The 23166-nt window shown below is 34.1% G+C and overlaps 1 protein-coding gene across 1 annotated transcript in view; it reads right to left on the bottom strand.

The window, feature by feature from the left end:
• Window positions 1-14040: 14040 nt before the first annotated feature.
• Window positions 14041-23166, bottom strand: part of LOC128987552 (DNA repair protein RAD51 homolog 1) — a 48295-nt gene continuing 39169 nt past the window's right edge. The window contains exons 6-8 of the mRNA XM_054408456.1: window positions 21362-21491; window positions 20238-20359; window positions 14041-14586 (exon numbers count right to left, since the gene is read on the bottom strand). Of these exons, the coding sequence (XP_054264431.1) occupies window positions 14463-14586; window positions 20238-20359; window positions 21362-21491 (376 nt within the window). The 3' untranslated portion in view covers window positions 14041-14462. The remainder of the gene's footprint in view (window positions 14587-20237; window positions 20360-21361; window positions 21492-23166) is intronic.

Raw genomic sequence — 23166 nt, 5'->3', positions numbered from 1 at the left:
TTAAAAATATCATGGACAAAAATAAATTCACCGTATCGTTCAAGACTAACAATAAACTTGGATCTCTATTGAAAGAAAAAACAGAAACTAATTCAACCATCTACGATAAGTCTGGAGTCTACAAAATAAATTGTAATGACTGCACGAAATATTACATTGGCCAGACTTCACGCTCGTTTAAGAAGAGGTTTAAGGAACATATGCCCAGAAAGACAACAGCTCCCCAAACATCAAATTACGCAGAACATCTGGTATTACACAACCACAATTATTCAAACATCAATAGTAATATGGAAGTTTTACATTTTTCGCAGGACCGTTTAAACAGAAACACATTGGAGGAATTTGAAATATACAGAGCAGTTAACGTGAAATATACAGAGCTGACCATCAAAACGTTTTGAACGATAAACTCTCCTTTCAATCCAACTATATTTACAATACAGCTATTAGGATACTGGAGGGGAACAATGAATGAATGAACACGCACCGGTGATAAGAAGACAGAGACAACGTCATAGACCACTTTGACCGCTAGTCTAGACTTTATCTCAGCCCGGTCACGATCGATTGTCAATGTCCCTTCGTGTTTTTCGTGTTTTTGTAATGTGTGTCCGTTCCGTGTATCGTGTTTTGTATATGTCTTATTTATTGAACTCTGTTATTAACGACCTTCGAATGAAGTGATATTTTGACACCTTGAGGCCTGAAGATGGTTCAATAATGAACCGAAACTAGTTGCCAAAATCAGCAACAAAGGATTACTATATGCAGGTATTGTAAACCATTTTGAGTAGTACATAGTTCAGATCCACTCTGAGGACCTGGTTAAAAACAAACAAAATTTCTATCAAATGTTATTTAAATAGGGACGTTAAGTTGGATTAACAAGTTAAGAAATTTTTGTTATTCTTAGTTTTATTTATCCTGTATATGACACTATGTCCTGTCAAATGATGTAATGACATGAAATAAGTAAATAAATAAATCCCGATAACCCAACATCGGTCATCTTTCGGTTAAGTTTGCTGGCAATCAGATTTTTGAAAGAAACTAACTTGCTCACTATCTGTTTACAATCATATGGTTTGTCAATGTGTATGTTTGTTTTACCTAGATACATTTTCTGTAAACATCTATACTTATAAAAGGCAAAGCCCTCACTGACTCACTGACACACTCACTCACTCATCACTAATTCTCTCACTTCCCATTTACCTAGGAGGCTGAAATTCGATACACCGATTCTTTGGGCATTAAATAGGAAAACTAAGTAGTTTTTATTCTGATGGGGCTTTCAACCAGGACGTGGTTGAGCCATGCAAACGAGCTCATCTTGAAAATTAAGAAGTTAAACGGGGCCAAAGCCCGCGGGTACAGCTAGTAGTTTATAAAATGTAATTATAGATAGATTAAAAACTATAAGTGTCCATGATTGGTTGAAATTTCACTATAATTTTACAAAGAAGAAGTGTTTACAAAACTCTGTGTTTTAGCAAATTTTTCAAATAGGCCTATACTACCAGCATGCAACTTTAGTTAAAATCATAAGACATAAGACATAATTGGTCACTTTTATATGTAAAATGCATAGACAAGTCAATTTTGTTTGTAAATACACCTTGTATTCAGTCTTAGGAAAATAAATATAAATAACAAGGAATTAAGTTAATACAAGCAATATATAAATACAAGAGTTAAAATTAAAATTGAGCGACGAGTAAATAAATTCAAAAATTATTAAATACAAAAGTTACAGACCATGGCGAGAGATTTAAAATTTGACGGTAATAAATTAAAATGCAGGCATCTAATATCTAAATCACAATTACTGTAACATCCTATTTCAAATAGTTTTCATTAACTTATCAGACATGCTAAAAAAATCATCGATACGATAGAGTGGAGTTGTTTACTAAAAATAAAAACAGTATTTTTTTTATTCTTAAAATCTAAATCTGTCACAGCCAATGGTAAATTGTTGAAGAGCCTGATACCCATAACAACATGCCCTGATCACGTTTTTTCCAACCGGACCTGAGGCAGATAAATTTTTTTGCAGTTCCTAGTACTAATACCATACATCAAATCCTCTTTAGTCATTTTTTTAAATCTTGAAAAACTACAAGAAAAACTACTTAGTCTATAAGTACAGGGTACAATTTATTTAATGTTCACTAGTTATGGTCAAGTGAGTTCCCTAAGATTTTTATCTACCAGGCACCAACCACTGTATACATATACAAACCTTGTGTTAACTTTTATAAAGTGATTAATTCTGTACATTTTTTTAAGGAGAAATCAACAGCAGATATGATAAATGGATTAGACAAAAGCCCTTTGGATTTGAGAACCAGGGCTGAGGTAAGAAACAAATTTTACCTTTTGATTGGGGATTTTTTGAAATAATTAGCTTTAAAACTGTACGCACTAGCAGCAAAACCCGGCGTTGTCTGGGTCAAAATATAATATATATCTATATAAATAAAATTAGAGTTTTGTCTGCACACTGTTCAGAATTATATATATTTTGTTGTTATTTTTACTTTATTTTACTGGTTATTTCAGCTTTTTAGTACCGTATTCAATCTTTTTAAACTAGGTGTTGTTTGATAGAAAATGTTTAATGCTAAATAAAAGTGATTTTTTTCATTAAATTGGCCATTTTTTAGTAATTTGAATTTAGAAACTTAAAAAGGATGCCATTTTGAAATTTTTGATTGGACCAGCAAAAAGTTACAGGTTCTGTAATACAGGTAAAATCCCTGTATTACTAGTTGAAAGTTACAAGTTTGTGTTACATAAAGATTTTTCCCTGTAAAATAATTTACATGTGATTCTCCAGTATTACAAGTAAATAATACAGGACATTTTCAGTGAAGTGTCTTATGAAAAGTAACTCCTTTAATACAGGACCTGTAAATTGGTGAATATTTTACCATTCTCTAAACCAGCATCAAAATTTTACAAGTAACAAGTAGTGATACATTGACGAGTAAGATTTTGTAGTAAAGATAACACAATGGAGAGTCTAAAGCGGTTCACACACAAGCGCGCATGTGCCTTGCGTGGCTCATGGTGAGATGACAGCGAGCAGATCGAGTCACATGTGCTACTTGCATGGTGACCACACACTACAGACACATGCGCGCACCACTATCTTGACAATGCCCAAGGTCCGGCGGCAGGCACCAGGCGCCACACATGTGCGTCGCGAGCATAGGCATATTTACCCACGCACTAGGGCGCATGCGCCTCGAGCTGTTCGCGCGTCACATGTGCGCGCACAAGCGCCCCAGTGTGTGGGCCGCTTTAGAGTCATAGTGAAAAGGGCAGTATTGTTGTTATTATTTGGAGGCCAATACATTTTAAGGACAGAATTATATCAAGACGTAAAAAAATACATAGCCTATAACATTAAATTAATTTTGGTCAGATTTTGATGTAATTTGTAATGCATTTTATGAGTGGAATAAATGTGATTAAGATGGCAAACCAGCAAGATTGGGACATGAAGTTAAAAATAATTTTGAAAATTTGAGTGTTTCAAATATTTACCCATAATACATGGAAATTCCCAATTTGTATTACAACTATATCATGTAAAAGCTTAACACTAATACCAAAACCCTACCCAGGCTGACGCCAACCGAAACCCCCAGTCTGTGAGACCCCATTTGAAAATAATGGACCCTGCTTAGAAACACACAAGCCTGTGAGACCCCGATTTAAAATACACTAACGCTGAGCTTCTGAGATGGACATGTTATGAACAGACAACCTGTCAAGGTCACGGCACCCACACAAAATGAACTAAAAATATATCAACATGTAGGGGAGGATTGGAGGAATGGAATCCCCCAAGTAAACAGTTTTGCCAACATGTGTTTTTGAAAATTCCCGTGGGCCTGTCAGACCGGGGTTTCCGTTTAAGTATTAAAAAGACAAAAAAACTTTTTATTTGTTTTACCATTATAGGTTACGGAAAAATATAAAAAAACTATATATTAAAAATTTTAATCTTATTTTTATGGAGAAAACTTGTAGTTTGCTTGTTAAAGCTATATTTTGATAAAATATAGCAAATTTATTCATTTCATCCTGTACTATTAACATTTCATAAAAAAAACCCCTTTCCCTTTCCCGTAGCAGCTAACCTTAGTACCGGTACTCCTTGAATATAATGTTACTTGAGTAGTTTACACAACGATTGTGTAAAGATAGTGTTAACGACACGAGTAGAAAATTTAAGCCTTAAAAACTTCTATGAGTGTCGTTAACACTATTCACGCGAGTTGCGGGTACACTACTTTACCTACGACAGTGTTTTAATTACTAGAAATCACTACTCATAACTTCTAAGAGAGGCTATGTTTTCGTTTATAACCTCTCATTGCCACTGACAGTGGTGCAACGAAACATTGAACCAAACACTAATTGCACCACTCAACAATTAAATTGGCTTGAACAGCTGATTAGTTGAAGTTCAAATCATTAAAATTTTTACTCGTCTCTCTCAATCCTTGAACCTCATTGGTCCGTTACCCATGTTGTTATGAGTAAAATAAAACTTGATGCAAGAAGAGGTTGAGAACAAAATTAGGAAAAATTTTGATTCCAAAAACAAATTTGGAAAAACAATAACTGTGACATCTACATAATACAGTTATACAGTTACATATAAAACAACATTTTTTCCTACTAACTTAATTTAAAAATAATTCAAACTTATGTTAATTTATAAATAAACATTATAAATCATAGATTATTTACTTGATATGTTGTTACCGGAGGTTGAAGATGGGTTTTGATGAAAATTTGAAATATACCTCCACATTTTTTTAGTAAATTGTGTATAATTTTAATTTAGTGATGAGTATAGCCAACAAACCATGAATAACATAAAATAAAACTGTGCTGTTATGTGAAACTTTTCAATTCAAGGACTGAACTGAAACGGCTACTTTAAAAAACGGTCATAAGTAAAATACACCGTGTTCCCCAAAAAAAAAAAAAAAAAAAACGGAACAATTTTATTTACTTATAAAAAGTCTATTAACAATCACACGATAAACTAATTACATTTTAACTGACACTCATGTTCCTAAGTTTTGTTTGATATCATATGTGTTAATAATTTTCAACATGGTTGCCATTGTTGGCAAAAAGATAGTCAATAGTCAATACCCGGCTGTCCAATTCAGCCCACACTCTATGGCCTTTGAATATTAATACCAATACAAAACTAGACATCCCATCCCCATGTTGAATTTGTAGCCAGGTTTTTTATCAAAATTGTCGTAGTTGATATGAGCCACCTACAGATTGTGCTGATCTAAATTACTAAATTCTGTTGAGTACACAAACTTTTTTCCCAGGGAATGACTTATGGTAAGCCATAGCAACTGTTATGACCCATCAACCAGGTCAGTAACATAAATAAGGTATAAAATAGAATTTTAGACACTATAGCGAATTCTGTGACTGGCTCACACAACTATGTTCTTTTATAGTTAAAAATTGGCGACAGCTGGTCCATATAGATGGGATGTCTACTTCAGTATCCAATAATCAATGCTATGCAGCATTTCGTCAGTAATGTTAGTAAAGGCTGCATTTATTCTTTGCCTCAATTCTCGGACATCAGAGACTTCTGTCTTATAAACTTGGTCCTTGATGAAACCCCAGACGAAAAAATCACAGGGTGTTAGGTCTGGGGACCGTGGGGGCCAGCGTATTGGACCGTCACGTCCAATCCATCGAAAGGGGAAGGTGTGGTCGAGTGATTCTCTTACAAATAATTTCCCGTGCGGTGCGGTGATTACAAATAATCACCTTCTTGGAAAATCATGTTGGGCTGAAGGTCTTCCAACTGTGGATATGCAAAGTTTTCTAACATATCTAGAAAAATGTTTCAATTTATAGATTTTTCCTGGAAGAAAAACGGACTAATAAGTATGTCATAAGATATAGCACACCACACATTCAACTTGGGGCTATCTCGAATATGCTCTCGAACTTCATATGGCTTTTCAGTGCCCCGTATTCGTACGTTGTGTTTATTCACTTTTCTACAAACGTGGAACGTGGCTTCATCAGAAAACACTATCTTTTTTAGAACGTTTTTTTATCAGTAAAAAAACTATCAAGCACAGTAATAATTCCAAAGTGTTTACGTTTAAGTTTGTCATCTCGGGTTATTTGTTGTAGAATTTGCAAATTTATATTTAAATTTTTCTTTAATATTCTATGAATGTTAGATTTTGAGAAATTTAACTCACGTGCTGCACAGCCAACAGACTTTCGAGGGTCGTGAATAAATAATTGTTGCACGTTTTCGATCAATTCATTTTTGATTTTAGGCTTACCATTAACTTTTAAATGTTGTAAGCTTCCAGTTAACATAAATTTGTCATACCAGGCTCGAATGCTGTTTTGTGATGGAGGACGTCGACCATAGCGTCTTCTAAATGTTCTTTGCACTGCAATATCTGACTTACTTTGAATGTACCACTCAATGCATTGCGCTTTCTCTCGTGCGTTCATGGTGCCTGCTTAATGACAGGGCAATGTTTTGAAATTTCAAGTTTCAAGCGACAACAATGAATCAGCTGATAGTTACAATTGATATTGAACAAAACTTTATGAGCACAGTTATCATATGATCACCTTCAAAATAGGCTAGGTATGCCTGGATGTATAATATAAAAATTTAAAATTGTTCAGTTTTTTTTTGGAACACGGTATATGTTACTTGTTTATGGAAATATTTAGGTAAAAATCCAACCACACTAATATAAATTTGTATAGTCTACTGATTTGTTGTTCTGGGAGCATTTTTCTTCGCATTTAGTCAAAACCGAATTTTATAAAACAATTAACAACAGTAAGGTCAATACTTCTTCTTATTGATGACTGTATACATAATATTTTGTTTGTCTTTAATTTTTTATTTGCAACTGTTTTGGAATATAAAAACAACGAGCAAAACTATATTTAAAAATACCATTTACAGATGTGAGTTAAAATAAATAAACTTATAGTACTGGTAAATATTACAGGAGATTAATAAAAATCAAAATTATTTTTATGAAACATGATTTTACAGGATTTTAAATTTAAATATCTTGTAATACAGGCACTGTACTATAGGGGTTATATGAAACGGGCCCATTCTTTTTCTAACATGGGTTTATTCTACCTTAACATAGGCCTACATACCAAGTTTCATAAAGATCGGTTTGAAAAATTCAAAGATTCTGTGACCGTTAGGCATACAACAGCGCTTCATTATACAGTACTAAACTATATAGTGGCTTGTAGGGACTTGTAGGACAGGCTTTAGGGACACAAGTCCCTAAAAAGCTTGATCAAACAAATTATTTTAATATTCATACAAACTCAGAAATATATTATCTATGTGTCAGAATATAATCATAGACAAATAGAATAAATATAGGCATATAGGCATATTAGCATAAGTCCTGGCGTCCACCGCTAGGTTTGCCGTGTAGTTACGACGCACACCGCTACAGCTTCTGCTGGTCGCATATGGCTCCTTCGCTCCTTGCCTGCAGCGGTGTGCGCCGTAACTACACGGCACTCCTAGCGGAGGGCGCCCAAACCTTTCTTTGACAGTCTATATTTATTCTATTTGTCTATGATATAATACAGTATCCCTATACACCATTTCTTTTTCGTTTTAAAAACAGTTTGTTGTTTGTCTTTCTTTGCTTTTGTTGATATTATTTTCAATAAATAATTTATTAAATCAATCCATAGGGTTAACTATTCTAAAGGCAGCAAACATATAATTGTTTGTGAATAAATACTTGTTTATTAAAGCTAAAGGTAGCTTTGGTTTTGTGATTAATAATGTTGATAAAAAAGGCTTCCCTGATTAGAATTTTGGAAATTGTCTTCGTCAAATATGAAAAGGCAAATAAAGGAGTGTTGATGAGGTAAGCTTAGTTCTTGGCCAAAACTGTTAAATTAGCATCCCTACCCAGTTAATATTTCTAAGTGTATACTCCTTTTGTTAAGGTTTATCAAAATAAGTGTAAAGTAAAGGCATCCCGTTGACTAAACTTAACCCTAGATTTTTTTAATCAACATAAAAAAAACTACAATTGGTGTAAGTTTATGTGGTGGTATTCATCTTAAAGGGGCGATTGATTTACATATTCCATCGAACAAAATATACCTAATCATCGGCTGAATCCCAACTCTCTTGCGAATGGTTAGGGTTCCATTACGGTTTAAAAAGAAATTGCAAAATTTTTATTTTAAGGGTCAAAAATGGGAAAACCCCATTTTTACCCCATAAACCCCCGTTCCCATGGTCCGATTATGCTGGATCACAAACTTGTTTGAATAAACGTAGGTTTACACGTTTTGTACCAAATTTCATCAAAATTTGATCATTTTTGCTCGAGTTATCGCGCTAACGGAAACATATATATAAATATATATATATATATATATATATACTAGCAGTTATCCGGCAAGCGTTGCTGCGCTTAACAACTATTATATGGTGTTTTTGGCCTCTAGGGACCTCAAAATGAAAAATTAAATCGGTCCCGGGTCCAGGTCTTACCATGAGTAGTCTACTATGATATAGCTGATTCCCTATATGGGAAATTCGCTAAAATGGCGGATATCTGGTTAACAAAGCGTTTTTAGGAAAAATGTTATTCTTGATTTTTCTCTTGATTTTGTCTCATAGAATCATTTGACGGAGTGGCTTAAAACTTACAAGACACCCTGTATATGAATTTGAATTGATGGTGTTTTGGCCTCTGGGCACATCCAAACGAAAAAGTGGGTAAATCGGTAACGGGTCCACGTCTTACCATGAGACCTACGGTAGTATTATTCCCTACATGGGAAATTTGCTAAAACACCCCTCGTATATAGAAGATAAAATTCATATACTGTTAGATTTAAAAGTACAATTTCTTTTCTAAAAAAACCCAAACAATTAGTATATTTTTTCAGTTTAAACTGTTTCTAATTCAACTGAAGAGCCACAAGATGGCGTTCAACTGTCTGCAGATGTTTGACCTTGACTTTTCTCTCATTACTTCGGTAAGTAGACGATTTAACAAATATGTTTGAAGATCATAAAAAAAACAAATATTTACGACTTAAGATTGAAATTTTTTTCAGAAAGGGCTGAAAGGGAAATGTCTGTTTTGGGTCCCCTTTACCCAAAAAGCGGGTTTTGAAGAGATGTCGGTGTGTGTGGTAGGGGGGCAGGGGGGTCCTCCCTCGGAAAATGTTTGAAAAAATAATCTTAAAAACGTGTTTTGAGCTATTCTCTCACAAGAAAACTGTATGATTTGCTTGTTCATTTATTGATGAATTTTTATAGGTTTCGTTACTTCCGTTACGTGTTGCTACATGTTCATTAAACACCAACGTTATTGAACTGTTAACCATGTCTACCATTCGTTTTATTTTACCATTTCTAAAGATTACATGAATTCTGGCACCTAACTTTAGAACGTGGAGAGTGGGTAAAATATATAAAATTTTACTTTAGAACTTTTTTTATCGCTTTCAAAATAACCTTTTTTTATCTTTTGGCATATTGTCCAAGATATATTACCTTAACGCAGAATATACTATAGAATAGTTTGTTTGGAGCCTAAACGCTCAACTAACTCCTGCTTATAAAACAATACAACACTACAAAGAAAATTTGTAACCTTCACAGTAAAGTGCCCTAGATTAAAATCGCTTTGGTATTTAAAAAATTATGAGATGGTAAATGACTCTGCAGTAGTTGTTTGAAATCATTAACAAAATTAACATTGCTCTTATGGCAGGCAAATCCAAGATGGCCGTTAGCCTCCATGGAGTATGGACTCCCTTGGAAAACAATTACAAAACTAGGGGCCTACAAAGAAATGTTCTAATCTCACATTGCCCTAGATATTTAAATTACAATCACTTGGCATTTGGCTAACTAACGTCATGAGCTGCTTTGTCACAGTTCTATATTGTACGTATTGTACTGTAAACAACACACTGCCGACGTTGTATTTGGTAAAAAAACTGGTCCGGGAATCGTCAATCGTCTTATCAATTTTGGTATGAAATTGGGACTCCTTGCGGGCAGGTCATCTTCAGAAGTTCGTTGTTTGATCAGACTTTAAACAACATAAATAAAACTAATTTCCTTTTTCTTACCTTAAAAGCACTAAACTACAACAACTCGACACTCACCACTCAGGTTAGGCGCCCTCGCCCCACTCCTTTATATCCTTGGGGCTCTATACCCTCCTATATATCCTCTATACCTCTATTAACACTCTATCCTCTATACCCTCCTTTCGGGGCTAGGCGAGAGGGAGGGGGTGCAGGAGTGTTTATGACCTTTAGTGGTGCTGCAGTGAAGCATCATGTGTCCGCGTCAAGTGTTATATTGTTGACTGCAGTCGACGTTGCCTTGTGTTGTAGTTTGTACGTGTTAAACTCAACGATGTAAAGAACTACTGGATTGCGCTCTCAGTGGCGTAGCGGGCGCTGTTTTCGGTCTCGCTTCCCCCACTCTCTACTGGCAAGATAGCGGTGGCGTACCTCACGTGCATGCTAGCTGTCACCCATTTCAACACTTGTTTGATGTAACAACAGTGTGCGGTTTTTTTAAAACTGTGATTAAAATTTATCAATATCTTAAATTGTACACTAAGAATGTGTTTAAAATGATTGTGTCTCGTTCCGCTTACAACTGTACCAACAGAGTACAGATAGGCAGTGGCATTTTGTATCATGTGTACCTAATCTAGTAATAGATTATAAACAAGGTGTTTGAGTAAGTGATTCCTTAACTCGTTACAGCATGTTTAACTTAACTGAAATTTGTTTTTTTTTTATTAGGGTTAAACTAAAACTGTACATTGTGAAACATGCACAATGAAATAAATGCGTCCGGGCTTATTTTCTCAGAGGTCAGTCAACACTATGGGTTATGATGGTAGGTCGGGTTGATATTCATTAGGTATAATGTCCCTATTCACATCTCGTGCAATAAATCCCTACTAAAAAAAGAAAAAGACAATTTGAGTTATTATACTCAACTGACTGATTATGTAACTAAAGGTAAGCTTATTAGGGCACACGAAGATGTTTTTAAGGTAGTGAAGTACGTTTACAATGTATTAACTTGTCAGCTTCAACATAAAGGAAACTTTAACACAAAAAGAGACTATTTGTTGCCGCGTGTTCCCTTTTTGTGGGCTGGGCACTTTTTTTTAGGGGCACGTCGAGAATATTTCTTTTGGGGAAGACACCCATGAATTGCAATTATTTAGGTTTTTTGTGACCTTTTTATTAAAATATATTGCCACCACTCAGCTAAACGAAAAAGTATCACGTTTACGCCTAACATAGGTCTGCGACAGAAACTCACCAAAATTATTTTATTAAAAAATATTTAATGTTGTTTTCATTAATAAATCGAGTGTGAAATGATAAATTTTGTACTTACTATCCTTTCTTTGCAATTACTTATTATTTTACCATGTATAGTTTTGAACTATAGTTGTTATGTAAGTTGTGTGAAAAACATCTCAAATCAAGTTTAGTGAATGTGTAGTTTTAAAGAGTTCAAATGGGTTATTCTATGCAAGAAACAAAACATACATTAAGTTTTTAATCGTAAAAAGAGTTTGACATGCATTAGCAATTTTTCATCTCTACATATTTAAACAGAGCAACATCTAAAAAGGTGTGTTTTATGCGGTGAGTGTATGGGCTGCGCCGGCTTCTGCCAGTGGAGAGTGGGGGAGCGCCGGACCGCGCGGCCAACACTGAGCCAGTGATCCATGAGTGTTTATATCGTTGGTTAAACTACGCATTTAAATTAGATATTTTCTATTACTCAGACTATTTTTTTATCGTAATTGTTTGGTTTTAAAAGTACTGAAACGTTTTTACGGAAAATATGCTAGGGTGCGGGTACATATTTTCCGAAGGGCGGAAGTGTGTTTGCCTGTGGAAGTGTATATGGTAACAGATCATTTTCTGTGGTCTGACTTTTTTTGAAATTTGGATTTTTAATGGAGATTTCTCCATAGAAACGGAAAAATAAAATTTTAACAAAAACGGCCCGAACGGTTCTGATTGAAGTATGGTAGGTTATTTAATTATAAACTAAATGGCTCAACCCCCAGTAGTGTAAACATTATGGTTCAAAAGTTATTGCAGCTTTTGTGTTTTCCCCTATAAAATGTCAAAGTTACTTCCACTCACTTACCTTACCCCTTATAAAGGTTAACAAGCTAATGGTAGAAAGTATGTGTCAGATTGCTGATACATTTTATTTTAAAAGAGGTTGGCGGAACATATCCAGCAAAGCAAGGGGTGAGCTGGTACAGTGCAAGAGTTGAACTGCACTGATCAAATCTAATGACAGGTACAAGGATCCGAACCCTCGACATCACTGCCATGGTTCTAAGGTCCATTACACCTCTGACTGAACCACAAACTCACCATTCTGTTTAACCAGGTTTATTGGGTGTTGGATTTATGAGTTATTCCTTTTCCTTTGTTTCAGATGTTTACAACAACTATCACTTATCTGATGCTCCTTCAACAACTTAAGTAAATAGTCGGGCTGGTTGGAATCAATTACAGTATATCACTACTGTTGTAAAACTTATTGGTCTGCACATCCAATTTGGTTCAGGAACCAAGATAAGAAACAAACCCAGTGTTAAATTGGATAGTGTCACGTAGCGCTGCTAAGTTGTTTTCAGGAAAGTAGAGCTACCATGTGAGTTGCCACTGAGGAAAGATGATACTCGATTATCATCTTCTGTTGGGTTTGTTAAGAACTTCACAAATGCCAAATGGGCAACAATAAGAACTACTGGGACAATACTATACTGGATCACTCAACAATGCTTTGTTGCATCTTGTTCAAATTCAAATTCTTTATTAACTCATCACATTTTATAATACACAAGTTACAAAAGATTGGAGTGTCGTCACAATATAAACTAAAACTAATAAAGTTGACAGAACTAAAATATCTCATAAATAACCAGAAAAGACCTCAGCTGATTGTTCTTCGGGAGATGAACACAATTTTAACTATTGAACATACTGGTTGACATTTTGGATTTGTTGCAGCAATCCATCTTCGAGATCTACAGTAACTGCACAGGAATTAGTCAAAACGTCAGCCAGTTCAACAACACATTATCCAAATCCAAGATCATTGATTGATTGGAAATGTTCTTATCAATGGTCTTATTCAGAACACCAACATACAACAGTCTACTGCGCCAAATGCATGAAAAAAAATTTGCCTCACCATGAAAGGCTGCAGTTAACATCCATATTGTTTTTATTAACTGCATGGTCTTTAGCCCTTTACTGTATGGGTATATGGTAAGTGGGATCTTTCAACCTACAGTAGGAACTACACCAACTTAAACTGCACTTTTAATCAGCTTAAAACAATACGCTGCATCATCACACAGGTAATGAAGCAAAAAAACGTGTTAGATAGAATTAATGGTGAAATACTGAAATAGAAATCAATGCTTGATTGCACAGTTTTTAAATATATCAATCATGTTAGTGTTAGTGCACTAGATTTGCAATTACAAATTAATACCAATGCATCCTGCCATGGAATATCCAACACTCCTACCAAGGCAACACTAAAAAAACAGGCCGTAATGCTCACCAAGCATGACGTCACGATAGAAGACGGCTATGACATATAAGTACTTATTTATTTATTTTCCAATGAAAGATTAAAACAAGCAGCTGATCACAAACGGCAAAATTACGTCTTCTATCGTGACGTCATGCTGGACGAGCATTACGGCCTGTTTTTTTAGTGTGGCCTTGCTCCTATAGTCAGCAAAGTTAAGTGACTTAACTTATTTAGCAATATAGCAGATGTAGAAAGGTACTGGATCAATGAGACTGAAACCAACAACCAACCTGGATAATGAAACCTTCCAAGGCTTCAAAAAGTATCTGCGTTCAAAGGTTTTGTTTAAATAAAACAAGTGATCAGATAAAACACATTTAAAAATATATTTTTTACATAATAATTAACATATTTACAAATAAAAATTCTACAAATAACTTATCGATCAACATTATGAACACATGTTAAGTAATTCAGATGCTTTTACAATATTTCATATAACAAAAAACGTATTAGGTAGTACTGTAGTATACACCAAACATCAGTGTGTGTCAACTTATAATGGAGAGAATATAACTTAGAAATATTATTAGGCCTATTGAAAAAAAGTTAATGTTTGATTCTGTCACTTGATCCGTGTTTTATTTCAATAATAACTGAAAATAATACTGTATTCAATATTTTTGCTCATGCTAATCTTGAGGCACTAAGCATGGTCAAGCCATTTGTTTTATACAACAGATAATGCACATCTGAACTGCCACAATCAGCAGATTTAATTAAGTTACTCTTTAGCATCTCCTATTCCATCTGCATTGATAGCAAACATAGCTTCAGACTCTGGAAGACAAGGTGAATCATAAATTTTGCATATTCTTGTTTCTCCTCTGCCTTTCCTCAGGTACAATCTAAAATAAAAATTGTAAACAAAATTGTAATAAATTTTTTTGTAGTTAGAATTTAGGAATCAAAATACACCCTTGAATGTGTGATCTATAATATAAAGAAAAGTTAGTGTAGCGTAATCAAAAGGTTATTGTAGAAATAATAAAGTGGACTGTATATGGGTTATTAATTTAATTTTGACAACAGAAGATAATGGACTTTTGGTATAATTTTTAACACTGAACTATAGTTATGTTACCACTTTGACGTTATTAAGGTCTTGAAAGAAGATCTGGTCGAATGTTGACTCTAGTCGAGAAGATAATATGTTTCATTAATGTCCAAATGTTCTCACAATAGGTACACAGAATTAAGAGTCAAATTAAAAAGGGTTTATTTAATGAACACAAAAGGAAAAGGTAAATGAAATAAGTCAAAATAAAAGGAGAGAGAAATGAATTCTGTTACACAAAGAAACGATATTAAGAGAGAGAAAAAATTGCACTTTTTGAACCAGAATGTTTACCTTGGAATGTTTACATTTTCAAATTTTTATTATTGTATTGTTGTTGACATGTGGGGATTATTTTAATATGCTCATATGGTCAGCTGGCCTTTTACTGAACAGTTAGTGTCTGTCTGTCTGTGTTTATGTTTGTACAGGCTTATTGCAAAAACTACAGTTTCGAGGATACATATAAAACTATTACCGCTTCAATATTGACCTAGGACTCTGCCTCGTAGGCTTTCTAAGTTCTGGGGTCCTATTTTTGAAATGGTTGACTGTTGATTTGAGTGTTGAGTCACTAACTTTCCAATTTTTTTGTATTTTTCAAACGATTGACAGTTGCCTTATCCAACCAAAACTACTCACCACCTATTGAGCTGTTGAGTGGACGGTTGACTGCACTTTTCTTCTTCCTCTCTCGGCAAAAATTGCTCTATTTAAGTCGGCACCATATTGATATTGCTTTGTTTACTACTACTTACTAATTGCGATTAGAGGTTAGGTATTTGTTGTCATTGTCATAGCACCCAATAACTTTATTAGATTGTTTTCTGTAGAATAAATTGCATTTTTATTTACAGTGTCAATTAATACTAGACTACCAAATCAAGGGTTGTATCCTTGTTGGGATGTTTGAAATACTTTGCTACTAATTGAACCTTGTTATTATGATTTATTAAAGATTGTGGTAAAGAGAACAATATCATAGTTAGTTTGTTTCAATACCATAATTTACCTTGTAAAGGGATCAAATTTATTTAAGTTACGGTATGCTTTCAGTGCAATGGCAAATATCCATTTAAACTTCAACTTAAATACAAACACAATTAAAAATAACATGAAACAAAACGATGAAGGGAACTAAAATAAGGTGATGTGTTCTTAAATAGAGACAAAGAAAGCAAATAACTTAGCATACTCATGATGCCTAAAACAAGCATCCATAGTAAATTTTATTTTGAATACTTAAACAAGGTACTTTTGCAATTACTAAGATTAAGACATAACCTCAATCTCTCACGGACGGAGCTGACAGTTTATACCTCAGTGTCTTGAAATATGGTAGATTGAGATTAGCTGAGAAAAGGATCCATCCAGAATTTAGAGTGAGAGGTTAGCTCGAAGCTTGCAAGCCACTCTTCACTGTGATTGGTTCAAAATGATGTCATCTGTATTTCGTACGGTGTTGCCGCTTTTGGAGTTACTCAACTAGTGATCACCAACTCCCTTCTCAACTGTTGGATTTCAAAAATACCAAATCCTGTTGTTGGTTGAGTTAAGTGTTGACGATTGACTCAACCCTCAAACATTTCAAAAATAGGGCCCGTGAGATGAGAGTTTTAAAAGTAAATATTGATTGGTCTCCATGGCAACAAAGAGCAAATTCCCATTATTTAAATTTAAACAAGAAGAACTGTCAAATGCATATTTCACAATTCCACACAGCTGATTCAAACATATTAAATACTGTAATAATATTTTACAGGGAATAAATCATTAGTAAAAGAAATTATCCATTGATGTAGGGAATATATAATATTAAAAAGAATAAAGTGGTGTCTGTCTGTTTGTGTGTGTGTGTGTGTTTGTATTAGGTAGAACGGGCTGGGCTCAAATTGGACACAAATAAAGCTACAGCTCCGAGAATACATGTATAAAACTATTACCGCTTCGATATTGACCTAGGACCCTGCCCCATGGACTTTTAACCCATTTGCATCGGATGACGTACCAGTACGTCAAGTCAGTGATGTACAGTATCACGGCTGACATACTGGTACGTCATCCATGAAATTAGAAGATATGGTTTTTTCAATAAATGAACCATTTATACTTACAATATATACAGGGTGGCGCAGATGGATCGGGTGGTTTTAAAATACTTGTCAAACTGTCAATTTTAAAGGTATTGGATTGAAATAAAGTGCAAAACGTGTAGTTACAATGGAAGTTTATTGACAAAAAATTAGTTAAGTTAGTTTTTAAAAATTACATCCATCAAATGCCTTTCTTCTCGAGCGACGCATTCTTAGAGTCGGTCCTTGAGGTTCCGCATTGCTCGCTCAAGCACATCACCAGGAATTGATGTGATTTCGTTGTGAATTCCAGCCTTTAACTCCTGAATGGTCCGGGGTTTGTTCATGTAGACCCTTGCTTCAGGAGTTGAAGGCTGCAATTCACAACGAAATCACTTCAATTGCTGGTGATGTGCTTGAGCGAGCAATGCGGAACCTGAAGGATCGACTCCAAAAATGTGTCACTCGAGAAGGAAGGCATTTGATGGATGTAATTTTTAAAAACTAACTTAACTAATTTTTTGTCAATAAACTTCCATTGTAACTACTCGTTTTGCACTTTACTTCAATCCAATACCTTTAAAATTGACAGTTTTACAAGTATCTTAAAACCACCCGATCCATCTGCGCCACCCTGTACATGTAATATTTAAATTTGTTCATCAAAATATTATGTCCCTAGAATGATTTCATATTTACGTAATACAGGCAGCTATTTAACTATTTTTATGAAAAGTATGAAAAATAGTGAAAACGTGTCCCAAATACATACATATATATAAAATATATAACTTTATATACATTATATGTTTTATATTATTTTCAGCTATAAAATACTACAAAACAAAATAAAAAATAGTCTAATAGTTTTTCAGACAGGTATATGTACCTACCTATTTTTTTAGGTATATATAAAAATAGTGTAAACATATCCTAATCCTAAATACATATAAATAATTAAATATACATACAAAATTCAAAATAATATAAAAATATAAATTTTATTATTATTTTCAGCTATGAAATACTATAAATCATCATAAAAAATAGTCAAATGCATATTTTTTTATTTTTAATGTTTCAGTGATACTGGGAGTTTTGGTAAACTAGCAGAGTGGGTGTCCTTCGTACGGGGTTGGCATATAAGTATAAAATGCTTATTGCAGTTATACTCCAGCATTGCATTTGCAATGAGGGAGGACACAGTTTGATAAAATTTGCTTCTTTAAATTTACAGTATTCTATAGTATTACACATCTACCATAGCCATAATGTTCTACCACTTCACCTAATAGAAAAAAATAAATTATCAAAAATTTGCAAAATATCACAAATCATTCATGAAATTAAAAACATAAACATAACTGTAAACAATTGTACTGTACTTTGACAGTTAGTTCTCATTGTGTATCACAGTTTTTTGTTGCTGCTTAGTTCAAATTAGCTGTTTTCATAAATGCAAAAAAATATAAGTTGGTAAATCTTATAACTTTTTAATGCTTTTGTATATCATAGAACAAACTTTTTTTGTTGAAACAGCTGACTAAATTCTTTAATTCCCTTTAAATATGAATACTCATAAGGTTAACATGGGGAACTACAGAGCCACTGGGGCGGAGCCCGAAAGGATTTTTGAGATAAGAATATGCCTATATGTTAATTGGGAATGTGAGCTATCATCATGCCAAATTTCAGCCCAATCCGTCCAGTAGTTAATGCGTGATTGAACTTCAAACACACAAACTTTCACATTTATAATATTAGTAAGATTAGTAAGATAAGATAAGATAAATAAAACGGTGCAAATGGGTAAAGTTTCTACATCAATGGATAATTTCTTTTATCAATGATTTATAGACATTGTGAGTTTGCTCTTTGTTGCCATGGAGCCCAATCAATATTTACTTTTAAAACTCTCACCTCAGAACTTTAACCCATTTGCACAGTTTTATTTATTTACCAAAAATCTTATACTCCTACTCTTAAAAATACTCTTATACTCTTAAAATCTTACTTAGTTTGGAACTATTGTGATATATTTTAGTTTACAGAATAAACTACTTGGCATGTATTTTGAATTTTGATTATACCTTAAAATTATCATTTATTTTGAATTGCAACAAGCAGAAGAATACCTTAATTTTGCATCCTATTGTTGTATCCAAAGCCTTTTATTACCTGTGTTTTATGTGTGATTTCTCTACATACTTTGATGATGGAAAACTATTTACTCTTATTTTAACATAACTTTGGCAAATAATTTTTTATACATTGCGATTAATTTAGTGGTTGTGTTATGCTACACAGCTGCTTGATATAAATTAAACCAAATATTTTGAAACTAAGTTTTTTGCAGGTGAAGTTTGTTTGTTGTTTCCAACACTTTTTTTGTATAATCAATATGAATGTAAATGTAAGTGCGTTGGATTATTGAAACGGGCAACGTGACACTTACCGATAAGAGTTGCCAAATTAAACCAGCTGTTAGTATGTTATTTGTTAAAATAATATGTAAATTCATGAAATTTGTGTGATCGTTAACAATAAGGCTATGTGTCATGAACTAAAGAGAGGTAGTGAAAACAAGAATATTTGTTTCTTTATGCTCACTGTGAAATATAATATTTTATGAGCTGCAGGTAAAGAGACATTACTCTATAATTGAACCATTTGGGCTATTTTTATCTTTTTTATCTGACATTTAAAACAATCAGTGGTGTTTTATATATTACAGTACCCTTTGTTGTAAGATTTGTTTTATATAACAATTTAATTCCAATTTTGATATTTTTTTTAATAAATGCACTTATAAGTGAGCGTATCTTTTAAACATACAATCATTTTAGGTCTACATACAATATTTTCATATCATCCCATTTAGCCAAAATAAGTGTTCACACCTTATTGTTGTGATATATAAAATCACAACAATGGACAACAATGGATACATCCATCCATAGTGACAGATAAACAAATGAGAGGAAGCTTGGCCCACAGAAAACGATTCACAACATCTTGACTGTTTTTTTTATTGTTAACAAGATATTGTGTATGATTGAATTTAAATACTTATTCAATATAGTAATGTGTTTGTTTTGGAAGAAGATAACTGAACAAATTGACTTTTGAACCATGGGAAACAGTGCACATATTGTTTCCCTCAATGTAGATAAATTTATTGGACCTCCTGATATTATGGTAAATTTATATTATTCAACCTTTTAGGTGTTTTATCTCAACTCGAACTTGCGCCAAATGGATAAGAGGGGTACCACATTAATGAGAAACTTACTTTAAAAATAAAATAACTACAATGCTCTGTTGATATTTCTTCCAATTAAGCAATATTTTATAAATGTTGAGCACTGACCTGGTGGTTGATGCATGAGCCATGATGTTGCCTCCAACAGGCTTCTTAGGATCAGCACAGAACAGCGCAGCTCCATCTACCTGGGCCACCACTTGGTTGGTGATGACTACGGCAACTCCAAACTGTAACAAAACAAGGTGAATTTACAGCTGTGCAGCCAGAGCCATACTTAGAATCTATGTAGCTCACTCCAGATCGGCTCCTCTATTCTGATACTTTGGTAACGAGCGTAGTGGGTTAAAAAATACACAAGGTATTGCTTCAACTCATTAGACCCTTTGTTTTCTTTTTCTTTGATCCAATCGTTGAATACACCTTGGAGGCTAGGAGAGTATTAGTGATTTTATGTTAGGCTATCTTACTTCTTTTTAACAATATTAGGGGTCTGATTTAAAGTTGACCTTCTGGTCTCAGAGCAAATTCAAATTGCTTTAAAAAGTTTTGCAATCGTGGTGAAATTGTGAACAGAAAATTTTACTCAGTCATGACAAAATTGTAAGCGTCCCATGTCCCATGCGATTACAGTGAAATCATGTACTCAACATTCATGCCACATGATGCCTCAACATAATGACCATCTGCATCACAGTTTCTCCTCCCACGATCACAGAAAAATTATGAAGGTCTCCTTCTGTCGCAGTTGAGGAGACTTCAAAATTAGTTGTCTCTTGCTATTGCTGCAAAATCGTGATTTGCAATCGCAAAATCTTCGCGGAGTCTTTTGATGATCTCAAGAATAAAAGCTCGGTTCAACAATAAAATTAACTGCTAACAGATTTTTTCAGTGGAATACATTTTTCAAGCATAAAAATAGTCTGTTAGTTCTCCCATACAGAGGCCACTGGCAGCCTCAGGTAGGAAATTATAGCCCTGTATGCCTCCTATGTTTATGGCCAATCCATCTTTATCTTCTTTTGACACTAATTAATTTTTCAAACTAGGAAATAGCACACAAAACTACGAACTAATTCAACACAGTGGTTCCATCTAACTGGAGTCACAATTGTTAGAGCAGCTCAATCAACACTTAAGTCATGATGGTTGAGAACCTCATAAATAAATTAGAAAACAAAACAAATCTTTAACAAGAAATATAATTTAAGTAGGTACTGTTTATTACTCACCTCGTCAGCAAGTCTAAGCAACATTCGCAGGAACCTAGCTAGATGCATCTGTCTAGCAGAGAGCTCTCCTCGGCCTGAGTAGTCTGTGCGATAAAGTGACATGGCACTATCCACTATCAACAAGGCATATCTGTGTAAAAACACAAACTATTATAAATATATAAAAAGTATTTTGTTCATTTGTACAGTAGAACCCATCATATCCAACCACGGTATAACTGACTCCTTGGGATATCCGACCTACACCCTGGCTACAGACCAGGAATCCCAGGAACACCAGAAATTTAAAAATTTCACTGCGAAAACCGTATTTTAGTTTGCGGTCATGGTAAAACAGGAATGTTTTCCTTGGTCACAGCAAAATCCTGTTCTGCTGGTACGGTGATTTCGAGAACATCTTCCCTGGTTGCGATGAAATCGTGAACATCTTCCGCCATCACGGTGAAATTGTAAATACTGAACAACTTCCACAGTCACAGTAACATCGTCTCCCACGATTCCTGTAAAATGTCTACTTTTGATCGGGCGTCAGTGAAACATTTAGCTGACATAGTGAAATAGTTAAAAATGTTATTTATGCGCTTGGCTCGGCTCGATTCGACGTGACCGTATTCATCATAACATATATATTGTTTTTTTGTAAAATAAATCAACTGACTTGCTCATAAAAAGGGGTTGTTTTGCTTCTCCCAATATCCAACCTTCGACCATGGCCCAGTCCCGTCATGGTTGAATATGAGGGGTTCTACTGTGTAACTATTATATAATTTCTAGAGTTGTATTTGTAGTGTTATTCATCACCATAGGTTGGCTGTAATCATATAACTGTTAAAATAATTGTTTAAATGTGTTAACGTGTGATCATTTACTGTAGGTTGCTTATGAGCAATGTTTATTAATGGGTTTTGTGTTTGTACTTATGAGCAATCCACAAAGATTAATGCTTTGTAAGTTTTGGGGATTATTCCCTTGCAAGACTATACTAACAACCTGTACCCCATTTTGGGGAATTGTTCCTTGCATAGAAACAAACAGATTTTGCAATATAACCATGGGTCTCCCATGCCTAGTTTTCCATCTATTATCTGCTCCTATATGTTTTTTACAAATTTCCTTTTAGCTTCTTAACGCTTCAACATAGAATCTTTAAATCTGGTACGGACATGTAAAATTACGTAACAATGAACCTAAAAAAAATTATTTTTGTATTTTTTTAACCATTTCAAAATGGCTGCTATTGAAAGAATTAAAAGAGATATATATAAATAATATATATATATATATCTTGAAAATGAAGAATTTGATCAAAAAACACAAAGAGTAATATAACCTTTTAAACCTTACAACAAATAATGACACCTTAAGTAACAAATTTGGTTGAAAAATAAACAAGTTATGACGCTTTTTATCACCCAATGTGTTTAGGGGTCCATTTCTTGTTACTAATAAATCAAAGTCAGCTGATAAATAGCATTGTTTGAACTATGAAATAGGTAGTTATTTATGTATTAAGAATGCAAAGTATGTTATTACCGCTCGAGAACTATGAATGGCTGCAGCAATGACTGTTTGTGCTCGTAATAAATCACACAAGATTTAACCTAGGTACCATTTAATTAACTTAACACGCAGATAAAATTTTTGTTGTACAGTAGAACCGACCTCGGGATAAGCGACTCCTCGGGATATCCGACCTAGTGTCCGACCGTCGACTTGTTTCCTGTCTGGGGCGATAATACCAAGCACAATTGGTTAACCGAAAGGCCGATCGTGTATATTGCCGTAGTTGCGGGAGACGATTAGCG

Source organism: Macrosteles quadrilineatus, unplaced genomic scaffold (genome assembly GCF_028750875.1).
Source record: "Macrosteles quadrilineatus isolate MER2022 unplaced genomic scaffold, UCM_ALF_1.0 Scaffold_2__2_contigs__length_208266976, whole genome shotgun sequence".
Classification (NCBI taxonomy): Eukaryota; Metazoa; Arthropoda; class Insecta; order Hemiptera; family Cicadellidae; genus Macrosteles; species Macrosteles quadrilineatus.
The sequence above is the reverse complement of the archived record's forward strand: the minus strand, read 5'-3'. Positions and strand labels throughout refer to the sequence as shown.